The sequence below is a fragment of the Eutrigla gurnardus genome, assembly GCF_963514095.1.
Source record: "Eutrigla gurnardus genome assembly, chromosome: 20".
In the NCBI taxonomy this organism is placed as follows: Eukaryota; Metazoa; Chordata; class Actinopteri; order Perciformes; family Triglidae; genus Eutrigla; species Eutrigla gurnardus.
In genome coordinates this window covers 2,851,829-2,876,489 of record NC_139931.1, presented here as the reverse complement: position 1 = coordinate 2,876,489, position 24,661 = coordinate 2,851,829, and the positions used below count along the sequence as shown (strand labels likewise).

The 24,661-nt window shown below is 47.9% G+C and overlaps 3 protein-coding genes across 4 annotated transcripts; 2 read left to right on the top strand and 1 right to left on the bottom strand.

Moving 5' to 3' along the window:
* The first annotated feature begins 609 nt into the window (after positions 1–609).
* On the top strand, positions 610–11,790 carry LOC311031343 (serine/threonine-protein kinase WNK4-like). 2 transcript variants are annotated; one of them, XM_084037603.1, is made up of 23 exons: positions 610–811; positions 1,947–2,516; positions 4,121–4,293; positions 4,455–4,675; positions 4,765–4,922; positions 5,002–5,090; positions 5,435–5,654; positions 5,738–5,974; positions 6,078–6,255; positions 6,384–6,583; positions 6,690–6,763; positions 6,856–6,991; positions 7,070–7,186; positions 7,947–8,096; positions 8,234–8,270; positions 8,483–8,593; positions 8,830–9,398; positions 9,865–9,907; positions 9,980–10,078; positions 10,260–10,632; positions 10,718–10,923; positions 10,994–11,088; positions 11,168–11,790. In XM_084037603.1, exons 2-23 carry the CDS (start codon positions 2,064–2,066, stop codon positions 11,168–11,170), a joined length of 3,942 nt encoding a protein of 1,313 aa, XP_083893729.1. In that variant the 5' UTR covers positions 610–811; positions 1,947–2,063; the 3' UTR covers positions 11,171–11,790. The 2 variants fall into 2 exon arrangements, with proteins under 2 accessions (XP_083893729.1, XP_083893730.1); XM_084037604.1 differs by lacking the exon at positions 610–811 and adding an exon at positions 2,608–2,935 and having other exon boundaries at positions 2,407–2,516.
* Positions 11,791–11,986: 196 nt separating this feature from the next.
* On the top strand, positions 11,987–15,504 carry LOC311031345 (SE-cephalotoxin-like). The gene is made up of 2 exons (XM_084037606.1): positions 11,987–12,739; positions 13,217–15,504. Exon 2 carries the CDS (start codon positions 13,219–13,221, stop codon positions 14,893–14,895), a length of 1,677 nt encoding a protein of 558 aa, XP_083893732.1. The 5' UTR covers positions 11,987–12,739; positions 13,217–13,218; the 3' UTR covers positions 14,896–15,504.
* Positions 15,505–15,978: 474 nt separating this feature from the next.
* On the bottom strand, positions 15,979–23,747 carry LOC311031344 (uncharacterized protein). Its single transcript, XM_084037605.1, has 10 exons — positions 21,415–23,747; positions 21,169–21,230; positions 19,529–19,633; positions 19,279–19,404; positions 19,040–19,173; positions 18,669–18,837; positions 18,412–18,540; positions 17,897–18,032; positions 17,436–17,818; positions 15,979–17,205 (listed from the first exon to the last, which is right to left on the bottom strand). Exons 1-9 carry the CDS (start codon positions 23,175–23,177, stop codon positions 17,458–17,460), a joined length of 2,985 nt encoding a protein of 994 aa, XP_083893731.1. The 5' UTR covers positions 23,178–23,747; the 3' UTR covers positions 15,979–17,205; positions 17,436–17,457.
* Positions 23,748–24,661: the final 914 nt, after the last annotated feature.

Genomic DNA, 24,661 nt, shown 5'->3' with positions numbered 1-24,661 from the left:
TGTGGTAGGAGGATTTTTACTGCCGTAAAACATTTGTGTACTTAAAAAAAATAAAAAAACAATGCAGAAAAGAATGGCGCCCCTGCTGGACGCAATTAACAATAATTGATATCCAAAATGAAAGTCTGTTGTGTTTGAGATGAATAATTATTATTAATAATAATAATAATAATAATAATAATTATTATTATTATTATTATTATTATATGAAGATACGAAGTTAAAAAGACAAGATATTTATCTCTTGTGGTATTTAAGATTAAACAAATAAAAACATATTCGTCAAAGATAAAGTGTAAAAAAAAAAGATGTAAATCTGAAATAAAAATAATAATAAATCAATTATTTTTAAAATGTAATGAAAAACAGACTGAATATAATGTAAAACATGTTAATCAATAAAAGCTGTAAATCATTGAATAAAAACATAATAAACATTCAAGATTCCCACTCAAAGAAAATGATTTAATACAAACCGATGATGTATGACGTATGTCCGGTGGCTATTTTTATTTTTTTTATCAGGCCAGGTGACAGGTGACCGGTGGGCGGGGCTTGCTGCAGCCTCTACCGTCTGCTCCACGCTGATAGAGCTCGTGCTCTCTCCCAGTGACGCTGCAGCGCGAGCTATCTGTGGAGAAACAAGCATGAAGAAGAAGAAGTAGGATTTTATGGAGTCGGTCTGAAGTTCAGGACTCCGGTGGAACCTGTTAGGATCTAGACTCCAAGATCCTCTGCGGGTCAGCTGCTGCTGCTGGAGTTCTACTGGTTTCTGTTCTGGTTTTACTGGTTCAGACTGCTGACAGATACAGTGAGTCCACTTCTCTCTCCGAACTAGGCACACTTGTTATATGATAGACATGCATGTAATATATGACAATGTATTGTAATATAATATAATGTAATGTAATGTTATATAATATAATGCAATATATAATATAATATAATGTAATGTAATATAATATAATATATGTAATGTAATATAATATAATGTAATATATAATATAATATAATATAATATAATGTAATGTAATGTAATGTTATATAATATAATGTAATATATAATATGATATAATGTAATGTAATGTTATATAATATAATGTAATATAATGTAATGTGGGGATAGGTTAATTGGTGACTCTAAATTGCCCGTAGGTGTGAATGTGAGTGTGAATGGTTGTTTGTCTCTACATGTTGGCCCTGTGATAGACTGGCGTCCTGTCCAGGGTGTACCCTGCCTTCGCCCAATGACAGCTGGGATCGGCTCCAGCCCCCCCGTGACCCTAAAATACAGGATAAGCGGTAGAAAATGGATGGATGGATGGATAATGTAATGTAATGTAATGTTATATAATATAATGTAATGTAATATATTGTAATATAATATAATGTAATGTAATATAATAACATAACACATAATAGAAAAAAGAGAAAACTGCCAAAAACATCTTTAAAAAGAAGTAAAATTAATGCTAACGATAAAATAAAGGAATAACCGTACTGACAGTAATATTCATTTAGTGATTTAATCATAAAATAAACTACTTGATAAAAAAATTAACATGTACATATATAAGAGATTTTTAATTTTTTGTTGTTGTTTTTTCTTTGGTTCATAACTTAAGAAGAACTCAAATCAATTAAATATTAATTGTCACCAGTCTGATCTGTGAATAAATGTATTCATAATAAAGGTAATTATGGGATTGATGCATCATTATTGTATTGTTTTTTTGTTGTTTTTAAATTTAAATTTATTAGTGATTAAATAGAGTGATTTATTAGTTGTGGATATGTTTTATATTACTTATTTAAGAGTTATTTGTTGTACAATTATTTGAGTTAGTTATGTATTAGTTGACTTTTGGTTGATTATTGGTTATTTTTTAATGACAAATAGAAATAAAATAAGAATCAACAACAAACACTTTAATTTACTTTTCCAGTTTCATCAAACAATCCTCTGGTGGCTCCTCCCACTCCTCTGACATCACAGTCAGGGAGTCGAAGCAGCATCTTTGAGGAGACTACATGCTGAGGAAGAGGAGGAGGAGAGGCTGAGCATGATGTTGCCGTGGACGACCGACAACCAAAACAAGAAAAGACAAGAAGAAGAAGAAGAAGAAGAGGAAGAAGAAGAGGAGCCTATTCTTCCGCCTCCTCTACTTCCCGTTACCATGACAACCTCAAAGGACAACCCTCCGGCCAATCGGGATACCAGCACAGACTCAGGGGAGGAGACAGCAGCCATGCTGTCAGACTCCAACAGGGAGATGTTACCATGGCAACTAAAGGAGGCGGAGCCAGAGGAAGAGGAGACACAGGTCGTGACCACGTTACCTTGGCGACAGAAGGAGCAGGAGGAGCGGGACGAAGAGGAGACGCAGGCGGTGGCCTCGTCTCCCGACGGTCGATTCCTCAAGTTCAACATCGAGATCGGACGAGGATCCTTCAAGACCGTCTACCGAGGTCTGGACACCGAGACCACCGTGGAGGTGGCCTGGTGTGAGCTGCAGGTAACACACAATACACACAGTACACACTTATACACACTCATACACACATTAACACTCAGTAACACTGACGGCAGAACTTCCGGGTCTGAAGGTCCTTCAAGCTGCATTCTGTCTGGCGGCCACCAGGGGGCGCTTCCTCTCTCGTTGTATAGAAGTCTGTAGGCGTTTACAGTGAAAACACGTTTATATTTGAGCTCGAGGCTCTAAACAACGATGAAAGGTGAACTTCTGAACGTCTCGTGTATTTACACGACTCGTACGAGAAACTACACGCTTTCTGTCTTCTTCGGTTCCACGCTTTGAGCCCGTTAAATCTCCAGCGGCGCGTCGCCCTGGTAACACGTCTTCACCACGTCACGACTGTTCCGGCTCGCCTCGTTCCTCCTCCATGACGACCTCCGTGATGACCTCTGAGAACGGTGTGATGTTGGTTCTACTTGTTCTGGTTCTATGTGGCGGGATGATCACATCAGAATGATCCGATTGTTGAACGTTCTATAAAGAACACAACCATTTTTCTAACCGCTGCTTACTATGATCATATTTAATGTTTAACGTTTAACGTGTGATATCTGAGGTCACAGTGTCAGACTTTATAGTTTTACTGGTCATGAGCTCTGATTGGCTCAGAATCAGGAAGTGTTATGTGATACATTTATGACTGTAGAGTGAATCTCGCTGGTTAATGAGCGAGGCTAAGCCCCACCCCTTCCTGTGTCCCCATGTGACCGTATTCCAGATTACTGAAGCAGGTCCGAACCATCAGATGTGGGTTCATGGAACGATCCAACCAGGATCAATATATTGTTCATCTCTCTCTCCATTAACTATCGTAGACATTCATTCTGGAATAAGGTCACATGGGGGACACTGGAAGGGCGGGGCTTAGCCTCCCTATTGTCTGTCTGTTGTGATGTCATCACCTCAGACTCATCAGATGTTTCACTTGAATGAAAACAGTGTTCGCTCAAAAAAGTGTGTGTGTGAGAGAGAGAGAGAGAGAGAGAGAGAGAGAGAGAGAATCAGAGAGAGAGAGAGAGAGAGAGAGAGAGAGAGAGAGAGAGAGAGCTGTTATCAACATCAACCAGCAGCCGTCTGTCCAATCAGATACAGTGTACAGAACAGAAAACTGCTGAGTCACCCTTTACTTTATCTCTCTCTCTCTTTCACACACACACACACACACACACACATACACACATACACACACACATACACACACACACACATACACACACACACACACACACACATACACACATACACACACACATACACACATACACACACACACACACTCAGGTTAAGCAGGTCAAAGGTCTCAGTGATGAACTTCAACAAACTGTTGAATAATAAATGTTTTGACCTTATTTATTTTACTTAATTATTCAGTATTATTGTTTTATCATTGGATGATTTTATATTTTATGTTATGATTATTATTATTTTATTACTTATTAGTAGTCCATCATATTATTCTATTTTATTTTGTTTCAGTGGTGTGTTGCTGATTTCCCATGATGCTCTGCAGTAATGTGAGATGTGTGTTATTGTGTTATTGATGTTATTGTGTTTTTGATGTTAGTGATGTCATTGGTCCTCAGACTCACCGTCTCACCAAGTCGGAGCGGCAGCGCTTCACGGAGGAGGTGGCGATGCTGAAGGGGCTGCAGCATCCCAATATCGTCCGCTTCCTCGACTCCTGGAAATCCACTCTGAGTGGCCACAAAGGCACCATCCTAGTGACGGAGCTCATGACCTCCGGGACCCTGAAGACGTGAGTCCACAACAAGACTCATGAGACCAAATCCTGGTCCCACAAAATTTTTGCCCACAAACATCCCACGAAATGTAGTCCCTGAACGCCCCACAACATTGGAGTTCCTGAACACCCCAGCGTGTGAGCTCACCTGCCCAGGTGTGTCTTTGACCCTTCAGGTACCTGCGGCGGTTCCGGCAGATGAAGCTGAAGCTGCTGCAGCGTTGGAGCTTCCAGATCCTGAAGGGCCTGCAGTTCCTGCACTCACGCTGCCCCCCCATCCTGCACCGAGACCTCAAGTGTGACAACGTCTTCATCACCGGACCCTCCGCCTCCGTCAAGATAGGAGACCTGGGCCTCGCCACGCTCAAGAAGGCCTCGTTCGCCAAGAGTGTGATCGGTAAGTAGGCGGCGCGTCGGAGAGCCGGCAGGTAAAAAGGTTATCATTGTGTTATAAAGCAGGTAGTTACTTTGCTGTGATGTGTTCAGGAACCCCAGAGTTTATGGCTCCTGAGATGTATGAGGAGAAGTACGACGAGGCCGTGGACGTTTACGCCTTCGGGATGTGCATCCTGGAGATGGCGACGTCCGAGTATCCGTACTCCGAGTGTCAGAACGCCGCCCAGATCTACCGCAAAGTGACCAGTGTAAGGCTCCGCCCACCCGAGTGCCGTCTACTTCCTGTCCCCGGTCCCAGAACTCACCACCTGTTCGTTTGTCTCTCAGGGAATCAAACCCCAAAGTTTCTCCAAAGTCAAAGTCCCGGAGCTGAAGGAGATCATTGAAGGCTGCATCCGGACCGACAGCAGCGCGCGGTAACCAATCACAGAGCAGCGCTCACACCTGTTTCATGCAGACGGACAGGGAGCTCACTGATTGGACCGTTTGGGTGGACCCACTGATGATGCTGTCCAATCAGTGAGCTCCTGTGAAAGAGAAACAGCTTCACCTGCTGGACGCAACATGAACCTCGATGGAAGCGATCAATCCATTTTGTGCAGATGAAGTATTGATGAAGTATTGATTAGTGAACGATGTTTACCACACAGGCAGCTTCAGTTAGCTGTCAGCATTAGCAACGTTAACTCAAAGTTGCAGAACACTGAGACGTAGACTCGGTTTGGTGCTGATCTTTCAGCTTCTTGGTTTCCTGCTGCAGGTTCACAGTCGAGGACCTGCAGGATCACCGGTTCTTCCAGGAGCAGCTGGGGGTCCACGTGGATCTGGCCGAGGATGACGATGGGGCGAAAGCAGCCCTGAAGCTCTGGCTTCGGATGGACCACAACAAGAAGCTCCACGGGAAGTACAAGGACAACAACGCCATCGAGTTCCTATTCGAGCTCTACAAAGACGTGCCGGAGGAGGTCGCCCAGGAGATGGTACCTGCACCGCCACAATGACATCAAGCTGCTGATGACGTCATCAGCCTGATGTCTCACCCATCTCTCCCTCTCTCCCCCAGGTGGTGCTGGGTTTCCTGTGTGAGGCGGACTACAAGCCGGTTGCCATGGCGATCAGACACCGAGTGACCGCCATAAAGCGTCAGCGGGAGAAACGACGCCGCCTGTTGGAGGAGGCTCTGAAAAAGGAGGCTGCCATCGAGGTGGAGTCTGACCCCGCCCCTCAACCACCTGGACCGTCCAATCACAGACTAGCAGCTGCCACAAGCTCGTCTGCTGCTGGGCAGGCAGCCAATAAGGTGAGTCGAAAGTTGTTTCCATGCATATTCAACAAATCAAATAAAAGTCACCAGTTTGTTTTAATGATGATCTGATTAAAACTAAATGTATTAAAACTCCCAGCAGGACTCGGCTGCTGCTGCAGGCCACGCCCCCACCTGGACACAAGCCCCGCCCTCAGTAACGGCGACAACATCAAGCAGCAGCCTGGTGAATTCTGGGATCGGCAGCGTCTCCAGCAGGACGAAGGACGGAGACGGGGAGGACGACAAGACGGCCAGACGCGTCTCCATGGCTATGTGTCAGGATTTTATTGTCATATGATTTTATTGTCATATTAATATCTTATCTAGAAATGTTTCTAAATATTTTCACCTAATCTGTTATTGGTCATTATTTATTCCTGATAATAATTGAATGCCTTTCCAGCTGACAGGGAGACGGACAGATCAGCAGGTGTCTCAGAGATTGTTGTAGCCACGCCCCCTCCAGCCACTAGCCACGCCCACACCCATTATGTCCCCACCCCTTCTCCATTGGCTCAGGAACCCCCTCGACACAAGGCTCTGCCCCCTGTGACCCGGACTCCATCCAAAGCTCCGCCCCTGCCTGTGCTGCGTTTCCCCAAGGTGAGCAGTGGGCGGGGCTAAGGTCTAGAGGAGATCATTGGGACCAATCAGGTCTAGAGGAGATCAGCTCTGAATCTCTGAATTTTTGTGTTTATGTCTTCACCAGAGTATCGCCGTGTCCCAGAATGCCGAGCGACAGCTGTCTGGATCCGTCAGCGGTTTCTCCTCACCTATAGACAGGTAACAAACACACACACACACACTGTGGTGCTGTTCTGGTGCTGGTCTGGGACATAATCAAATGTTTGACCTTCTTCTGGTCTCTTCTGTAGCAACGCCTCTGATGTGACCTCAGGTTTGAGCGACGGCAATGATGGCCAATCAGAAAAGAGCAACCAGGAAGTGACCCAACGGGCAGCTACGAAGGAGTTCAGGCGGAGAACGCGGGCTCGTCTAAAGATCACAGGGGTGATGACATCATCAGATCCATCTATGGTGTAAATATACCAACAACACACTGAATGTAACACTGCGTGGTGCGTTCAGGTGTCAGACATGGTGGACCGAGTGGTGGAGTGTCAGCTGCAGACCCACAACAATAAGATGGTGACCTTTAAGTTTGACCTTGACGGAGACAATCCTGAGGACATCGCCTCTGTGATGGTGAGCACCAACAGCCAATCAAAGCCTCCAGAGTCTGTTTTTACAGTAAACACCTCTAGAGTCTCTATCTAACACGGTGACGTATTTACTCTAAACACCTCTAGGGTCTCTATCTAACACGGTGACGTATTTACTCTATACACCTCTAGAGTCTCTATCTAACACGGTGACATATTTACACTAAACACCTCTAGAGTCTCTATCTAACACGGTGACATATTTACACGAAACACCTCTAGAGTCTCTATCTAACACGGTGACGTATTTACACTAAACACCTCTAGAGTCTCTATCTAACACGGTGACGTATTTACTCTATACACCTCTAGAGTCTCTATCTAACACGGTGACATATTTACACTAAACACCTCTAGAGTCTCTATCTAACACGGTGACATATTTACACGAAACACCTCTAGAGTCTCCATCTAACATGGTGACATATTTACTCTAAACACCTCTAGGGTCTCTATCTAACATGGTGACGTATTAACACTAAACACCTCTAGAGTCTTCATCTAACATGGTGACGTATTTACACTTAACACCTCTAGAGTCTCCATCTAACACGGTGACATATTTACTCTAAACACCTCTAGGGTCTCTATCTAACATGGTGACATATTTACTCTAAACACATCTAGAGTCTCCATCTAACACGGTGACATATTTACTCTAAACACCTCTAGAGTCTCTATCTAACATGGTGACGTATTTACACTAAACACCTCTAGGTTCTCTATATATATCTTGTGTTCAGATCCACAGAGACTTCATTGTGCCATTAGAGCGAGAAGGATTCATCCTCCGGATGTATGACATCATCAAAAGGGCGGAGTCTATGATACATCAACAGCTGCCAGCCAACAGCGGCAGGTTATCTCACCTCGCCATGTTGCCCGACTCCACGGTACATCTGATCCCCGTCTGTCCAACATGTCTTCAATGCTGAGACTCTCCATTTAGTTAATGTTCCTGTCCATGGACGAATGGTTTCATACCCTGTCCTTCCTGATCTTCCTAAATATTATTCATTCTTTTGTCCAGAGCCTGTCCAGAAGTCTGTCCTCGTCTTCACTTCCTGGTAAGAAATGACAGTCGACGTTAGTTTGGAGAAACAGACAATCTGACACCAAAACATTTGCAAACATTTACAATCACAGCTTCAGTTACAACTCAATCATGAAAACGTTGAGTATCAGATTCAACACATAACCATGCAATATTCTAACAGTTCTTTGGATGTTTTCATATGAGGCGATCAAAGAAACTCCCATCCCATTGTTTTCCCATCAGACATTGCAGATGCGGACCCCTCCCCCTTGAAGGGTGGCGACTTCTACATTGACGCTGAGGCCACGCCTTTTGTCAGACCATTGAGGTCACAGTCTTTCCACACCTCTTCAGGTAAATCAACACCTTACAGCAGATCTTTAATTCATGATCAAATTGAGTTTCTCAGAAAACAGAGTCTGACATTTATGTAAATGCTCTTTTTCTCAATGTGGAGTCCCTCAGGGAAGCATCCTGGGACCTCTGTTGTTTCTTTTACATCTTTTATAAATGCAAAGGAATTCTTATAACAGTTTTTTTTTAAACCTGAGAAACCCATTGTTGATAATGTTACTCCCCCTTCTTTCCAGCTTCCTCCCAACAGCCTCTCCCCTCCCCCCTTAATCACACCCACCCAGACTCTGTCCCTACTCCTCCCTCCCCCTTCCCTCCCCCTCCTCAGTATAACCTCCCATCTTCCTCTTACTCCCCCTACACCTCCCAGAGCCCCCACAGAGTCAACAGTAACCCATCCCTCCTCACCTCCGCATCTTCTTTATCAGCCCCCCCTCCTCCTCCCCCTCCCCCTCCTCCTCCCCCCCCACACTGGCCTCCTGCTGACCAGCCTGTCTTCTCTCTTAACAATGTCCTTTCTTTGGCGATGAGCGTGGCCCACTCCTTCATGCCTCCACCTGGAACCCCCAATCAGGTCTTTCACCCACCGCCCCTGTCTCCCCCATTCCCCTCCCTCCTGACTCCCCTCTCTCCCCCCATGTCTCCATCCCTGGGCCCTAAGCTCCATCCCCCAAGCCACGCCTCCTTCTCTGCTCCTTTCTCCTCCCAGCTGTCCTACAGCCCCCCCACCCCTCAGGCAGGGTCCGTCCCATACAGCCAGCAGGGGCCACCACCAGGCTGGACTCCCGACTCACCTCAGGCTCAGGTGAGCTTCTTTTAAAACATGGCATCCTCTTACCTGTGTACTTATCAGCTACTTCTGAACATTCAGTCTTTATGTTCATGGTTTTTAGGAGCCCAGTTTCTGTGGTCTGGGTAAAGGGTTGCAGAATCATATTTTTTGTAGTCTGGTCTCTGGTCATGGCCTGCTGCCATGGACTACTACTGTTGATACGATTGCTTCTGTTAATACTACTACTACTATACTACTCAGTAGTCGAGGTTTGGAGTTAGAGAAACCTGGTATCGGTCGTCGGGTTGCAGGTTAGAGAAACCTGGTTTCAGTAGTCGGGTTGCGGGCAAGAGAAACCTGGTTACAGTAGTCGAGGCTGGGGGTTAGAGAAACCTGATTTCGGTAGTCAAAGTTCGGTCATTGAGCTGTCTAGGCAGTAAGGAAGATGAGAAACTCTAACCGTTCATTCATTCATTCATTCATTCATTCATCATTTCAGCATCTCAGACATATTAAGGTCAGCTCAGCTCCACCCCCTCATGGTGAGTCCCTGCTGACATCGCAAATGACATCACACGTGATTGATGACTCACTAATTATTATCTGGTTCACAGGTCCAGAGACTGTCTCTGCTCCCAGTGGGACCAGTCCTCCCAGTGGGACCAGTCCTCACAGTGGGACCAGTACTCCCAGCCTGACACCCTTACAGGAGGGTAAGATACTCTTAAATGCTACATATGGATGGAAACGTCACCTGATTTCTGTTATAAATAGTTGATATACATATAAGTGATATTTCAGGTTCATTATTACTGACCTCTAATAATTAATGCCGGTCTGTCCTGTAGCGCCCCCTCAGGTCAAACTTCTGTCCTTCTTCTGTTCCTCTTTCAGTGAAGAAACCTTCGGTCGTCAAAGTAGGCCGTTTCCAGGTGACGCCTTCCAAAGTTGTCCATCACCAGGAGCCCCGTCCCCTCCACCAGGCCACGCCCACTGCCCATTCCCCGCCCCCCTCCGTGGCAAACCAATCGGAGAGCTCCGACAGCAGCACGATTGAGCAGAGCCAATCAGAGAGCAGCATCTCCCCGCCTGGTCATGATGAGGAGAAGAAGAGGAGGGGGGGACGGAGACTGAGCGTCGGCCTGTGGGAGGGGTCGGCCAGCAGCGCCAGCCAATCGTGGAGCCGCTCAGCCCCTTACATCAGCTCTGAGGAATCAGAGAGCGAGAATGAGGACATGTGTGCGGAGCTACAGCAGCTCCGCCAAAGGTGATTGGCTGATTGAAATAGTTTGAAGCAATAAATAAAACTCATTCATCCCCTTACAAATAAATACATCCCTTTTTAATCCCAGACACCACAAGGAAGTGCAGACTCTGCAGGCCAATCAGAAGCAAGAGATCGAGCAGCTTTACCTGCAGATGGGTAAAGTCCCGCCCCCTGGCATCGTCTCCCTAGCTGCCATGTTGAACCACCGCCAACGCCGCCTCTCCAAGACCGGGAACTACACACTTCCTCTCAAACACAGCCTGCAGAGACTGGAGGTGGCGCCCCCTGCAGGTGAGGAGGAACCAGTTGATCCTGTCAGAAGGATCCGATTCATGAAACTTATGATGATGATGTGGTTCAGGTATCATGAGGAAGAGCTCGGTCAGTGGCAGCAGCAGCGGATCCCAGGAGAGACCAGGAAGAGGCGTGACCTTCGCCCCCGAACACGGCCGCACGGTGAGGTCATATATACCGACCTATAGTGTGCCCGTGTGTGTGTATATATATTTACTGACCTTTGAACTTTCTGTTCCAGTGAAACGATCTGAAGAAATGACGACGTCACTTTATTATCTGCAGAAACACGAACATCTCATCATGCGCTCGTTAAACATTTGTGATATTTAGTTTGATTCCACATATTCAGGTTTTCTTCTCTTTGTTGTGTTTCAAAACATTCTGCAGGTTGAATGATCTGAATTACCTCAATAAATTAAATGATCTGAATGATCTAAAAGATCTAAATGACCAGAATGATCTAAATGATCTGAATGATTCATGATTAACTGCTGCTCATTTAGTCACAATTATTAGATGTGAAAGAATTGACGTGTTTATGGATGGAGACTCTACATCCACACATATCGTAGATATTTATATTTATTCAGATTAATATTTCCATTTCTGATCAGTATATAACGATCTAAGACATATTTACATTATTACAGCTGCATTATTATATTCTGTGTTTATACCGATGCCACAGTGATGAATGTAAGTTAACTGTTATTAACTGTTTATTACATGTGTATGTATGTTATAAATATATAATCTGTCTCACGGTGAAGAACGTTTGTGGGTTAAAGGAGAAACGTGAAGCCATGATTCAGACATGAACCCTGATATTTAATGTTTCTTTGCAATAAAGCAGAAACATGATGATTTGGGTCTTTATGAAACACGATCAGCTCCATTTGAGACTTGAAAAAATGACGCTGAAAGAGAACATTGTATTTACTTGAATAAATATCAGAGTAGGAGACATGGAGGTGAGGCGGGGGGGCATTAGCCTCTTACAGACCAAAGTACCAAAGACCTTGTTGATTTTGACTTTCATGGGGCGTCTGGGGACAGAGAGCTGGCTGAAAATTACATAAAATTAATTTTGATATAAAGAAGTAAAACTAGGAAACTCCTGCAGCAACGCTGTGAGAATGCCAAAAGCCGACATAACAAATCATCACTGAGTATGCAAAACAGACTGAGAAGAAGAAGTTAAAGCCCCAAAAGTTGTAGTACCAGTAGTAGTAGTAGAACTGAATCAGAGTATTTGAATGTGCCTTAGTTTTGAGTTAACATATCATTATACTTTTGGGCTTTTATTTTGAAGTGATACTTTAGAAGGGGAGAGAGGAAAACCAGTGGTTTGATCCCCAGGTCACCTAGTCCACATCCATAGTATTTGATTTATTCGTAATATATATTTAAAAGGTAGAAGGAAGAAAATGTTCGTCCTTAAAAAGCTGAAAATCCCCAAAATGTGGAAGTTTACGTTGAAGAATAAAGATTAAGATCCCAACAAGGAAGCTTCAGGTAGTGGATTGTCTGAAGGACTCATGTGGGCTCATGTGACCCACGACTCTGAACCACTTGGAGCTTTCAGTAAAACAGCCCCTAATAGAGCCACCGAGGCTGGATGGGGCCATCAGAGGCCGGATGGGGCTGCTTTCCTGTAAATGAAGGTTATGAAAGTGGTGCTGGTTCAGGTGGGTCCACCGGGGGGCGATGACTTGCTCAGATAGAAGCCAAAACAAATAAAGTGCCTTTAAAAGCAGCAGCCTGAAACCCCGTTGACCAAACGGGGTCCGGATCCTGCACCAGGACACAGGTACTTCTACTACTATGTTATATTAATACCGTTATATCCAGGACACAGGTACTTCTACTGCTACGTTATATTATTACCATTATATCCAGGACATAGTATTCTACTAATACTATTATATATTTGATATTAAAATACATCTGAATAACATTGATAAATGCTTCATTGGGTATTTATTCATTTAACAAAGTGTTTACTCTCTAATCTAAATATGATTCATAGTAATAATATGACATAGCATGACAGCATTACTAATTATGAATAAGCATCATTGATTATTATTTCAATTTAGCTTCTCTGAATGTATTTTAATGCGTTGCCACATTCTATGAATCATTTCAGTATTTGAACCCAAAATAATCCAGGAAACCACCAGAGGGGATTGTGGGAAATGTATCATTAAAACAGTAGAAGTTCAAGAGTCACTGCGGGTTCTTGAATGTAGAACATTGAGAACATTATATTTTGTATCTGTTGCAGTCATGAAGTTCCCTCGGCCGTCCGCCGCCATGTTGTCGGCTTCGTTGATCCTTCTTCTCTGCTGGACGACATCTTCAGGGTGGTCACATGACCCCACCTCCTCTGAGCTCTCGCGTCCCTACAGGGTCAAGAGGGACCTGCCTTTTGAAACCAGACCGCAAGTGGATGCGTCCTTGATAGCGGCGAGAGAAATCCTCAACGCCATCAATGAAAAGTTTGACAAGATGGACACGAAAACGTTGGCGGGCGTGATGACGGCTATGGGAAAGATCGCCGGCTTCGGGGTCGGCATCGGAGGCCTGGTCTCCTCTCTCGTCAACGTGGTCTTGGTCTTCATCCCCCAGGACGACCCGGTGATGAACGCGGTGACGAAAGGGTTTGCCGAAGTGAACAGGAAGATGGACTCGATGGCTTTCCAGATCTTCAATCTGGCAACGGACGTAGAATGGTTCAACTACGTCAGCGTCTACTCTCAAGACGAGGTCCGCATCCTCAACTCCTGGAAGAAGTTCGAGGAGTTGTGTAAGACCAGTCTCTCGGTAAGAGGCGAAGATGAAAAACTCAGACTGGCTGAAATCTTCGCCAACTTCTACGAGGACACGGCGACCGAGGCCAGCGTGGCGAACCTCTTCCACTACCTGACAGTCACCAACACGTCTCTCAGCGGAAACATAAACAACCTGCTGAGGAGGAAGTTTAAATGTGACATCAGCGAGATCAGCAACTATAACATCCACTTCAGCATCCTGCTGTGGAAGGGCATGGTGCTGGACCAGTTCTACTGGAGACTGATTGGTTCAAACACCTTAGAGAGAGAAGCCCAACAAGCCCAGAAGTCCAAGCAGGTCTACGCCGCTCAGATATCGGCGGTGGACTACTGCATCGACAACTACAAGGAGTACATGAGGGCGGACGTCGTGGAGATTGGCAAATCGCTCGATACTCGAGACAAAAAAGCCGTTGCTGTTAAAGTGCAGCACGCTCTGAACAAGAAGTACTTCTGGTACAACTGGGTGGTGATGGTGTACAACGCGGACAAAGACGGGGATCACATCCTTCACAACATGATGAAGTTTCTTTTCGGAACAATCAACGTTGCCGTGGGCTACACTGAGAAAGAAGAAGAGCTCCTGAAAGCACAAATAGAAGGCAATGTGGGGTTTTGCTTCGATTTGGCGTACAATAGGATGGCACCGAAGCCCAGCCTCAGCATCGACACGCCGTGTGAGAATTTCAGGGAACAAATAGCGGAGTGCGGCGGTAGAGTGGCTGGTGTTAGATATGAACTGCAGGACTACGTCAAAGTGATGCACACCAGTTACAATGACATAGAGTTTGTTGCCGTCCCAGAACCCCTGAAGATTAATGAATGTACGCAGGGTGCAAACTGGCACAGAAGCAAGATCTACACCTATTACTCCCGGACCATCAACGCCTGCCCCGAAGGCGCATGTGAGGAAGGAGTCAGGTGCAAGAGGCTGGGGATGTCCAGCAAGCACTTATGTGAGTGTCCAGATGGCTACCGGAAGGACAAATGTGTCAACGAGAAGAAGGAACCAGAGAACGTCCCCGTGATCGAAGGGCTCACGTTGCCCGACATCACAACCATCAACCGCAAACTCAAACTGATTGAGGACAAACTGGATGCGGTTCTCAACAACAGGTGTCTTGCCCAGTAACAACTACAGACCAGATCAATAACATGCAGAGGGTCCACACAGGATTCACAACCCTGAACCTTGTGTAGCTTCATGTTAAAATGCTTTTGATTAATTTTCTCCCTCATCAATGTGCATTCAAGGCTGTCAAAGGGTCTAGTAATAGTCTCCCAGTTGACGGAAACCAAGCCAAGAGGAACTTCCTGTGGAGCTCAAATAATTAAATTAATAAATAATCAAAGGCTTTATAATGAAAATAAAACCCTCTGAATGAAGTTTGTGTTTCCAGGTGAAGGTTGCTGCGTTGCATAAAGTGACAAAATCGTGGATTACTAATTAAAGACGCTCTTTGTTACTTGTCAGTGCACGTGTGGACATTCAGATTTTTCTGAATCAAATGCATAACTTGCAGTGAAAGTGAAAGTATTTCATATTTGAAATGGATGTTTGATCTATTGGTTTGTTTTAGACATTTATATTCATTACACTGTATCTGGACCAATCACAGCTCAGTTTTCCCCGACGATGTTCTCAGCCTGGCGCCCTACCACAGAACCCCCGCCAGGCCAAAATGTCTCAACTGCCCCAAATAACCAGATATTAGAGATGCACCGATACCGACATTGGGTCTCGTACTGTACTCTCATACTGTACTCGTACTGGCATAAACCCAAGGGTTTATCAGCAGCTGGACCATTTTTTTCTTGGTGTTGATCCTGTTGAACAGCAGTCTGCATTGACAACAACTGGGTGTAGATGATAACAACGGGGTGTAGATGACAACAACGGTGGCGTAGATGATGAACAACGGGGTGTAGATGATGAACAACGGGGTGTAGATGATAACAACGGGGTGTAGATGATGAACAACGGGGTGTAGATGACAACAACGGGGTGTAGATGATAACAACGGGTGTAGATGATAACAACGGGGCGTAGATGATGAACAACAGGGTGTAGATGACAACAACGGGGTGTAGGTGACAACAACGGGGCGTAGGTGACAACAACGGGGCGTAGGTGACGAACAGGTTTGAGGTATCTGCCGCCTGTCTCTTTGGTTCGATAAAATAAATCAGAATGAGGAAGCAACAAAGACTGAAACAGCATTAGCCCCGCCCACTCTGTTTATTAACAGGTGAACACAGGTGACACATAACTACGTCACATCTCAAGTCTCTGTTTTGACATCATGGAAGTGTCCCAGCAAGGTCCCAGTGTCCCAGCAAGGTCCAAGTATCCCAGCAGGATCCTAGCAGGGTCCAGCAGGATCCCAGCTCCAGTGTTCCCATTGTCTGAATCAACAAAAGTCCAGTTCAGCTTGTTCCAGTGAAACAGTCTTGACGTCAGTTCAGTCGTCGTCACGGTAACTCTTCATCTTCTTTTATTATTTTTTTGGTGGTGTTGCCACATCGGTGTGCAGCCGGTCGCCTTTAGGATCTGGTTTCTTTATCTGCAGAAGAATGTGACCTCACACATCGTTACTGTGATGTCATCATGTCTTCGAGAGCCGCCATGTTGTTACGAGCTCTGCCTGGCCTCCCACAAACCTAAGCCCCGCCCCCAGCCCCGCCCCTCTCTGTACTGACAACATTGATTCTCATGATATTTAAAGTGAACAGCAGCCGAGAACCATGAAGACTAGAAGAAGAAAACATGTTGTCGGAGGTGAAGATGATGCTAAGAAGCTGCACTGAAACTGAACAAAGCTGTGAAAACAAGGAGTTAAATTACAGCCGTTTTGTCCTGTTAGCCTCTGAGCTAACTAGCATGCTAACAGAATGAATAACCCTGAGAAGGGGAGAGATGTTGTGACTGACTAGCGTTAGCATGTTCCCAAACTGCTAGCATGTTAGTGTTGACGTGGGCTCGTATGAGGTCCATAGTCAGGACTCGTGGCCCCGTGATGGACTAGTTCCTCATACTGGCCTACTAAACATCCTGGGTGAAAGCTCCGGGACCAGTCAGTGGACTCTGAGCTGAGACCATCGCGTTGAGAAGTTGTTGTTAGGGGATCCTAAAGGCGACCAAACGTTTCCTCACGCCGAGCTCCTCTTCGCTAACGGTGATGTCATAGTTAGTCCAGATGCTCAGCGATGACATCAACAGAGAGGCGGAGTCTCCACATCCCCTGTCCCTCCCCATGTCGACTCCCCACAGGAGCCAATCAGAGAGCTCGGAGGAGGATGGATCATCTGAAACCCGCCCGGATAGGGGACTGAGCGGAGGCAGCTGATTGGCTGCAAGTCTGTGAGTCCAGTTTGAATGTGGGCGTGTCCTTCAGTCAGCTGAACGAGTGTTGGTAGTGTGAAAACAAAGAAAAGAAAACAACTGGAGGAGAAAGAGAAAGGAAATGTTAATTCAACATTTATACATTTAAATCAAAATAAATCATGTGACCCTGTTATTCTACATTCATCTTCAACTACTATCTTCTAGCTACGAGCTTCTAGCTACGAGCTTCTAGCTAGTAGCTCGTATTTAGAAGGTAGTAGCTCCCTCTTGCAGCACGCATCCAATTCAAGACGATGGCACTGGCCTTCAAGGCCATCAAGACTCACGCTGTCCACTGAGGCTCCAGTGCTACGTTTGAGGCTGAACCTCTGGCTGTTCCCCTGGTTGGGCCCCTGGCTGTTCCCCTGGTTGGGCCCCTGGCTGTTCCCCTGGTTGGGCCCCTGGCTGTTGCCCTGACTGGACCCCTGGCTGTTGCCCTGGTTGGGCCCCTGGCTGTTGCCCTGGTTGGGCCCCTGGCTGGGCCCCTGGCTGTTGCCCTGACTGGACCCCCGGCTGGGCCACCAGCTGGACCCCCAGCAGGACCCCTGGCTGGACTGCCAGATGGACCCCCGGCTGGCGTCTGGACTCCGGTCCTCGGTCCTTCGGGGGCGGGCTGATCTCCTCCTCTGGGTCGTAGTAATAAAACTTCCTCAGGTAGGAGATCAGAGGCCTGAGGAGACAACAGAGCAACAACATGTAGTACAAGTAGTGGTCCAGAGTCCACAGAGGGTCCAGCAGTAGTACTGACGTGGGCAGCGGCAGCTCCTGGATGTGGTCGATCCGGACCAGCTGTCTGATGCAGAAGCGACAGAGATGCTGCAGGGATTTAACGCTGCTGAACCTGGAGACCGGGTACAGGAGCTGGACCGGGGTTGGGGGTAGACCTGGTCAGACAACAAGCAGGACTTTATTTACACAGAACCAGAATGGACCAGAAAGGTTCTGAGAAGACCTGAAGACTGGACATGAAAACACAGAGGAATAAGAACTAAACTCTTTGATTTCAACATGAAGATTTAATTATTATTGAAACATTACAGATAGACAGACAGGTGGAGACAGACAGGTGGAGACAGGCAGGCAGACAGGTGAGACAGACAGGTGGAGACAGGCAGACAGACAGGTGGAGACAGACAGAGGCAGACAGACAAGCAGACAGACAGATAGGCGGGCAGGCAGACAGGCAGACAGGGACAGACAGACAGGTGGAGACAGACAGGTGGAGACAGGCAGGCAGACAGGTGTGAGCTGATTGGCTGTTACCGGGGACCCTGGAGCGCAGGAAGTAGAGGAACTTCCCGTTCTTGGAGTGCATGATGGCTCGCTCTATGAACTCCACCACCGAGTGACAGCGGTCCTCGAACTTAGGGTGGCACCACAGACTGAAGGTCCCTGGAGACCGGGACCACAATACACTCACATGATACGCCTGTGTGTGTGTGTGTGTTAGTTCGGTAGTGCTCCATGCGTCAGTGTGGTGTGTGTGTGTGTGTGTGTGTGTGTGCGTGTGTGTGCGTTACCTCGGTAGTGCTCCATGCGTGTGTGGTGTGTGACTCCCTGGGACCTGAAGCTCAGACTCAGGATGTATCGGGGGTCTGAACTGTCCCGGACCAGAAACGATCCGTCTGGTTTCCCCTTCAGCTTCATCTCGGCATCCTCCCAGTTCATCGGACCCCAGTACCATCCACACTACACACACACACACACACATGTTAGCTCCTGGATGTGCGTGACCTTTCGCTAAGCCCCGCCCCTCAGGGTTCCACCAGCTGTGCTAAATCCAGTGAATCCAGCACCTCTGGACGATGTCATGATGATGTCATGGACCCAGACAGGCTGGCGTAGCAGAGGGGGTGGAGCTTACCCAAGTGTGTGAGACGTGCAGGCTCACCTTCTCCAGCTCCCGGAGGCTGGTGGCGAAGCTGCCGGCGTCGGGGCGACTGAGGGGGCAGCGGGGGGTGAGGCGGGGAGGGGGGCCGCCGGGACGCAGGGGGACCGGCCTCGGTAGACCTCTTAGGAATGTGTCTGTCAACACAGGACACATGGTCACGCTGCTCTCCTATCAGTGTGTGTGTGCACATGTGTGTGGGTGTGTGTACATGTGTGTGGGTGTATGTGTGTGTGTGTCACCGTTGAGGCTCAGGCTGTGCTGGATGGCGTTCAGGGAGGGGGGCAGGGCCAGCGGGCGGGGGGGCAGAGACTGCATGGAGGCCCCCCCCCTGGGATCCTGCTGCTGAGGAGGACCCCCGAAATCATCTACAACACACAGAGACACGGGTCACACCTGTGACTCACCTGTGGGGGGGGGGGGGGCGCACAGGAAGTGACACAACAGGAAGAGGAAGTAGAAGAAGAAGAAGAAGGAAAAGAAGAAGAGTACCAAGCAGACTGAGGCTCCGTCTGGGAGGGGGAGGGGGGGTCGGGGGGGGGAGAGAGTTCACCCCCCTCCGAGAAATATCCACATCAACCAGAGACACCGTCTCACCTGGAGACAAACACAGGTGTGAGACAGGTTAGGGTGAGACAGGTTAGTGTGAGACAGGTTAGTGTGCAGCAGCAGCACACAGGAAGGAATACAGGAAGTCCAGAGGAAGAGAGAAGACATGTTTGACCTTTGACCCGTTAGTAACGTTAGTAGAACCCAACACCACCTGCGGCGCCGTATCCGTCTCTCTGGTGCCGCGAAGCCGCGATGTTTTGTAAAAAAAAGACACCGTTGTTACACCGCAAAGCAAAGTTCTTTATAAACGGTACGATCGCGGCACATTTCTGACTCTCCTTTCCGTGATTACGGCGCAATCTTCTGTGTAAAAAAACGATGCATCATTCGGGAGGGTCTGCTGTGGCAAGTGCGACGCCTAGTGGGAAAGGTCGGTATAAACGGTTCGGTCTGGTCTTTGGCTTAGTATCACACCGGTTTTGAAAATGTTTAAACCGGCCAGAGCCCTGAAGATGGACTCTTCTGGTCTCAGAATTGACTCAATGAGTCCCTGAAACCCATCTGAGAGAAGGAGGTCCAGGTAAGACCACCTCACCTAGTCCTAATGTACCAACAGTGTGTAGAGAAGGTTCTGAATCGTGTTGTAGGAATCCGATGCACACATGTTTGAACCCACCATGCTCGTGCACATTTGGAGAAACGCCCCCAAATAACCATATATGGTAACAAAACCTCCGTCACCGGCAGCACTAAGACAAGAAACTATTCTAACTGACATGGAGTTGTGCAGGTGTATTATTATATTATTAGTATTCTATTATTATATGAATATTATTGCATAAATATTATATTATCATTTATATTATTGTATTACTATTATATGATTAGTAGTACATTGATTAATTAAACATCGTTGATTAAATGTGTTGTGTGACGGTGTTTTTAGCGGTATGTGGGTGGAGTCTATCAACACTTATATTTGGGAATCCAGCGTGAGATCCCCATACGATCTGGGCTCGCTGTGGATTTGTGGAAGGGATCTGGATGTAGTTCAGGTCCAGGACATGATGGATCAACAACATGTTGCTCATTGAGGGAAATACCCGATCTGTCTCCAACCTCAGTCTGGACCAGTAACCCAGGCTAGACCAGAAACCCAGTCTGGACCAGTAACCCAGGCTGGACCAGAAACCCAGACTGGACCAGACTTGGATATGAACAGGAATGTTTCTCGCTCCAACATCGGTCCCAAATCACGGCATAGATCCAGTAATATCTGTTTGGTGAAGCGGTTCCCGTTTACTAAATCTTCCAGTAATGCAAGATGAGCATGTTACATTAATACCTGTCTCTTATAAATGTTGTCACTGATCAGGCCTCATGTCTGTTCATAACTACACAAACATACTAATGAGTAATTATTAATCAGAGATATGGAACGTGTGTGGATGTTGAGATTCTTTCTACTTGCAGTTCCCCTGTTCTACCACTAGGTGCTGTTAGTAAGCATGATCAGAGCTGTGCTTGCAGACACGCTCACACACACGCTCACACACGCTCACACACGTGTGTGTTCTTACCGGTGAAAGCAGGTGTGAAGGGCACCGGGGAGAAGGCACTGTGAGGTCTGGAGACCTGCAGCCTGGAGACGAAGACAAAGAGGTTAACAGAGTCACTGATGTCACCATCACCTTCATCATCTTCATCACCATCTTCACCATCATCACCCCCCCCCCCCCCTCCCTCTTTAAATACTGACCTGAGACCAGCTCATTTGATCATTTTGATTAAACAAACCGTTGCCATGGCGATAAGCATATTCTCACCTGTTGCTGTCAGGCTCCGTGTTGCTGCAGGTGGACCCCCACACATCCAGGAGACTCCCCCCAGAAGAGGTGGACGATGCCAGGGATGGTCTCTTATCAAGCAGCCCCCCTGACCCCCCACTGGAGCTCTTGGTTCTGAACAGCTTGCTGAGCCGGACCTTCAGAGAACCCCCTTTCCTCAACTTCCCCCGCTGCGCCTTCTCCTCTCCTCCTGGCTCCCCCTCCAAGACCACCAGGGGGGAGGAGGGCTTCCCTGCTCCCCCCGAGGCCACGTCGAGTTTGGGGGTGGTGGCCCGGCTCTGGGGTTGGGAGCGAGACTGGTGCTGATGCCGGGGTCGGTGAGTTGGACCAGTGCTGGGGGGAAGGAGGGGGTCAGGGGAGACCTGGAGACCTCGGAGGGCCGCTGTAGCCTGGAGGGTGTGAGGACGGACTGGGGGGTACGGGCAGGGGATTGTGCTGCTGATTGGGGGACGGGACTCGACACAGGTGGGGAGGGACACTGCAGCACCGAGGACCGCCAGGGACGACCTGCAGTTCTGGTCTGTGCAGACCCCCGCCTCCTCCGCAAGTCTGTGGACCTGCCGCATCAGACCACTCAGAGTCCCGCTGGAGAACACAGGCCCCGCCCCCCCAGATGTCCCCCCTCCACCTATTCCCCCCACCCTCTCGCCCTTCTCACCGTCCCTTCCATCTGTGTCCCCTGCCCCCCCCAGCCCCCCAACCTCTTCGGAGCCGAGACCTTCCAGGACCAGCAGGGCGTCACTGGTCTCACTCGGGTCCTCACCGGGCCCCATGCCCCCCGTCCCCGAGGCCAGCACACTGTGACAAGAACACCGAGACAGAGGGAGCACCATCTCACCCACCCCACCTCCGCATCCCGCCCTCCCCTCACCCAGCTGGCCCAGCCTCCGGGCCAGAGCCAGGACCGGTTCCTCCTCCCCAGTGGAGTAGTTCTTCCTGGGCTCCAGCAGGCCCAGACGCAGGGCCTGGTCCAGCAGGCCCGGGGGCCATTTAACCAGTCTGTCTGTCAGCAGGCGGTGTCTGGGACACAAGACAGACCCAGACTGAGAGTCCAGATCTGGGACATCCTGGGGAGTCTGGGATCCATCAGACCCCTTGGACAGTCTCAGGACAGGGTGCCACTGGAGCAGCTGCGGTGGCTGCAGGGTTTCGTCTGCAGAAGGGATGCAGTGAGAGTTCTGGTCATTCCCACCCCCAGGTCCGGGACCGGCTGTTGTGCTACCAGGACCTGTACCTGATCCAGAGTCCAGATGCTGTCTCTCTGTTTCCTCCTGACGGAACCCCGGGGGCGGCTGCTCCAGTCCGCACTCCAGGATCCGGTCTCCGGACCGCAGCAGGTTCTGAAACACCATCAACTGCGCCCTGGAGCCGTGCCCCCCTGAGCCGTGCTGGACCGGATAGTCCACGAACCGCTGCGCCGCCATGGCGAAGTCCTCCGGCGGCGGGGACCGCGGCGCCTCGGAGCCCGGCGGGGCCTGCGTCAACAGCAGCCCGCCGTCCAGCTCACCTTTCCCGGGGAGCGGCGAGCTGTAATGCGGTGAGGCCGAGCCAAGGCCTGGCGAGGGGCCGCTGGTGTCCAGATCAAACCCGCCGCCGTGGTGGCCCAGCGCGGCCTTCACGGGCCCGAACCCGCCGCCTCTGGACATCCGGTCGTCGGGCTCGTCCAGCCGGTCGTACTCCGCCGCGGACACGAGACGCATCAACACGAAGTCCGGAGACATTTCTGGTTGCGCGTCATTCATCGCGAGAGCTAACGGGAGCTAACGGAGCTAACCCGGGAGCTAACGGAGCTAACCCGGGAGCCAACGGAGCTTACCCGGGAGCTAACGGAGCTAACCTGGGCTAGCTCGGCTAAACGGACTCCGTGCTTACATAACACCGTATAAATAAACCGCTGCGGAGCTCACGGCGGCTAGCTGCTGCATCCTCGCGCTAAGTTAACCGGGCAGCGGAATACCGACCGACGGCCATGGATCGTCCGGACCGGTTGATGAGGGTGACGGCTCCACCAAACATGAACCGACATGAGAAACCGCCCGGTGCCGCCGCTCGGTAACGTCGACGGTAGCTAGCTCTGAGCCTCCTAGCTGTTAGCCTCCTACCGACTCATCCTCCGGTGAGACGACGTGGATGCGGTGCTGACGGGGGGCGCGCGGGGCTGCGGCGCTGCGGCGACATGAATAATCGATCAGAGCTGATTGATAAACGGAGGCTCTGCTCGCTGTGACCGGGAGAAACCGGAACCTCCATCCGCTGAACACTTCCCGGTACCGGAGAGCCTCCGTCACCACCGGAGGTCTCTCTAGCGCTCTCTCTCTCCGCCGTGTGTGTGTGTGCGCGCGCGCGTTAGATTGATTAGAGCGTGTGACAGCTCTAATCAAACATGTATCATCATTTTTGTAAATGTATTGTAACATAATTTAGTTATTATTTTATGATTGAATCAAGTTATTTGATTTCCAAGCCTATTAAACAGAAAAAATAAAATATACTTTTTTAAAGTTTTGTATTTTATTTATTTAATTCACATTTAATTATATATTTATTTTATTGTTTATTTTTATTTCGTCCTATTTGTATATATATATTAATATTTTTTATATTATTATTATGATCATTGCTATTCGTTGATATTTTTTGTATTTTTATAGTTTTGTATTTATTTCATTTCAATTGTTTTAATTGATTTATATACTGTAGTTTCATTTAGATACAATTTTATTTTTATTTTTTATTTTCGTATACTGGTATTATTGATTGTAGGCTATCATTAATTTGTACGTTGTTTTTATTCTTTTGAAGTTTGTTTTTATTTTTGTTATTATTTTTTTAATGTTTTACGTTTGTAATCTGTATAATTATTTCTATTATTTTACACAAATGACGTCATGTTATGTGTGTCCGACGACTGACGTCACAAGAAAACGCGAATTCACCTTGCGCTGCGAGCAGGGTTCGAACCTGCGCGGGGAGACCCCATTGGATTTCAAGTCCAACGCCTTAACCACTCGGCCATCGCAGCTGGTCCCCACTATGTATATTAACCCAGACTTGATGGTGCTGACTAACTTCCGGTTCCGGTTGAGTTCCAGTCCTCATTTCACTTATTGTTGATATTGTGAAGGAGAATCTCTTTCAGTCTAAAATAAACACCTGGGCTGCGTTCCAAAAACAGATTGAGTCACCCTCGCTCACTTGCCCTAAGCACTTGCCCTCGGGGGAATCC

Excerpts from the sequence above, each read along its gene's own strand:
- LOC311031343 (XM_084037603.1), top strand. The coding sequence starts at position 2,064 with ATGATGTTGCCGTGGACGACCGACAACCAAAACAAGAAAAGACAAGAA. Across the intron at positions 4,676-4,764 it reads GTTCGCCAAGAGTGTGATCG|GAACCCCAGAGTTTATGGCT; the intron begins GTAAGTAGGCGG and ends TGATGTGTTCAG. Across the intron at positions 6,992-7,069 it reads CTCGTCTAAAGATCACAGGG|GTGTCAGACATGGTGGACCG; the intron begins GTGATGACATCA and ends TGGTGCGTTCAG.
- LOC311031345 (XM_084037606.1), top strand. The coding sequence starts at position 13,219 with ATGAAGTTCCCTCGGCCGTCCGCCGCCATGTTGTCGGCTTCGTTGATC.
- LOC311031344 (XM_084037605.1), bottom strand. The coding sequence starts at position 23,177 with ATGAATGACGCGCAACCAGAAATGTCTCCGGACTTCGTGTTGATGCGT. Across the intron at positions 19,405-19,528 it reads ACGGAGCCTCAGTCTGCTTG|ATGATTTCGGGGGTCCTCCT; the intron begins GTACTCTTCTTC and ends TGTGTGTTGTAG. Across the intron at positions 18,541-18,668 it reads ACGCATGGAGCACTACCGAG|GGACCTTCAGTCTGTGGTGC; the intron begins GTAACGCACACA and ends CCCGGTCTCCAG.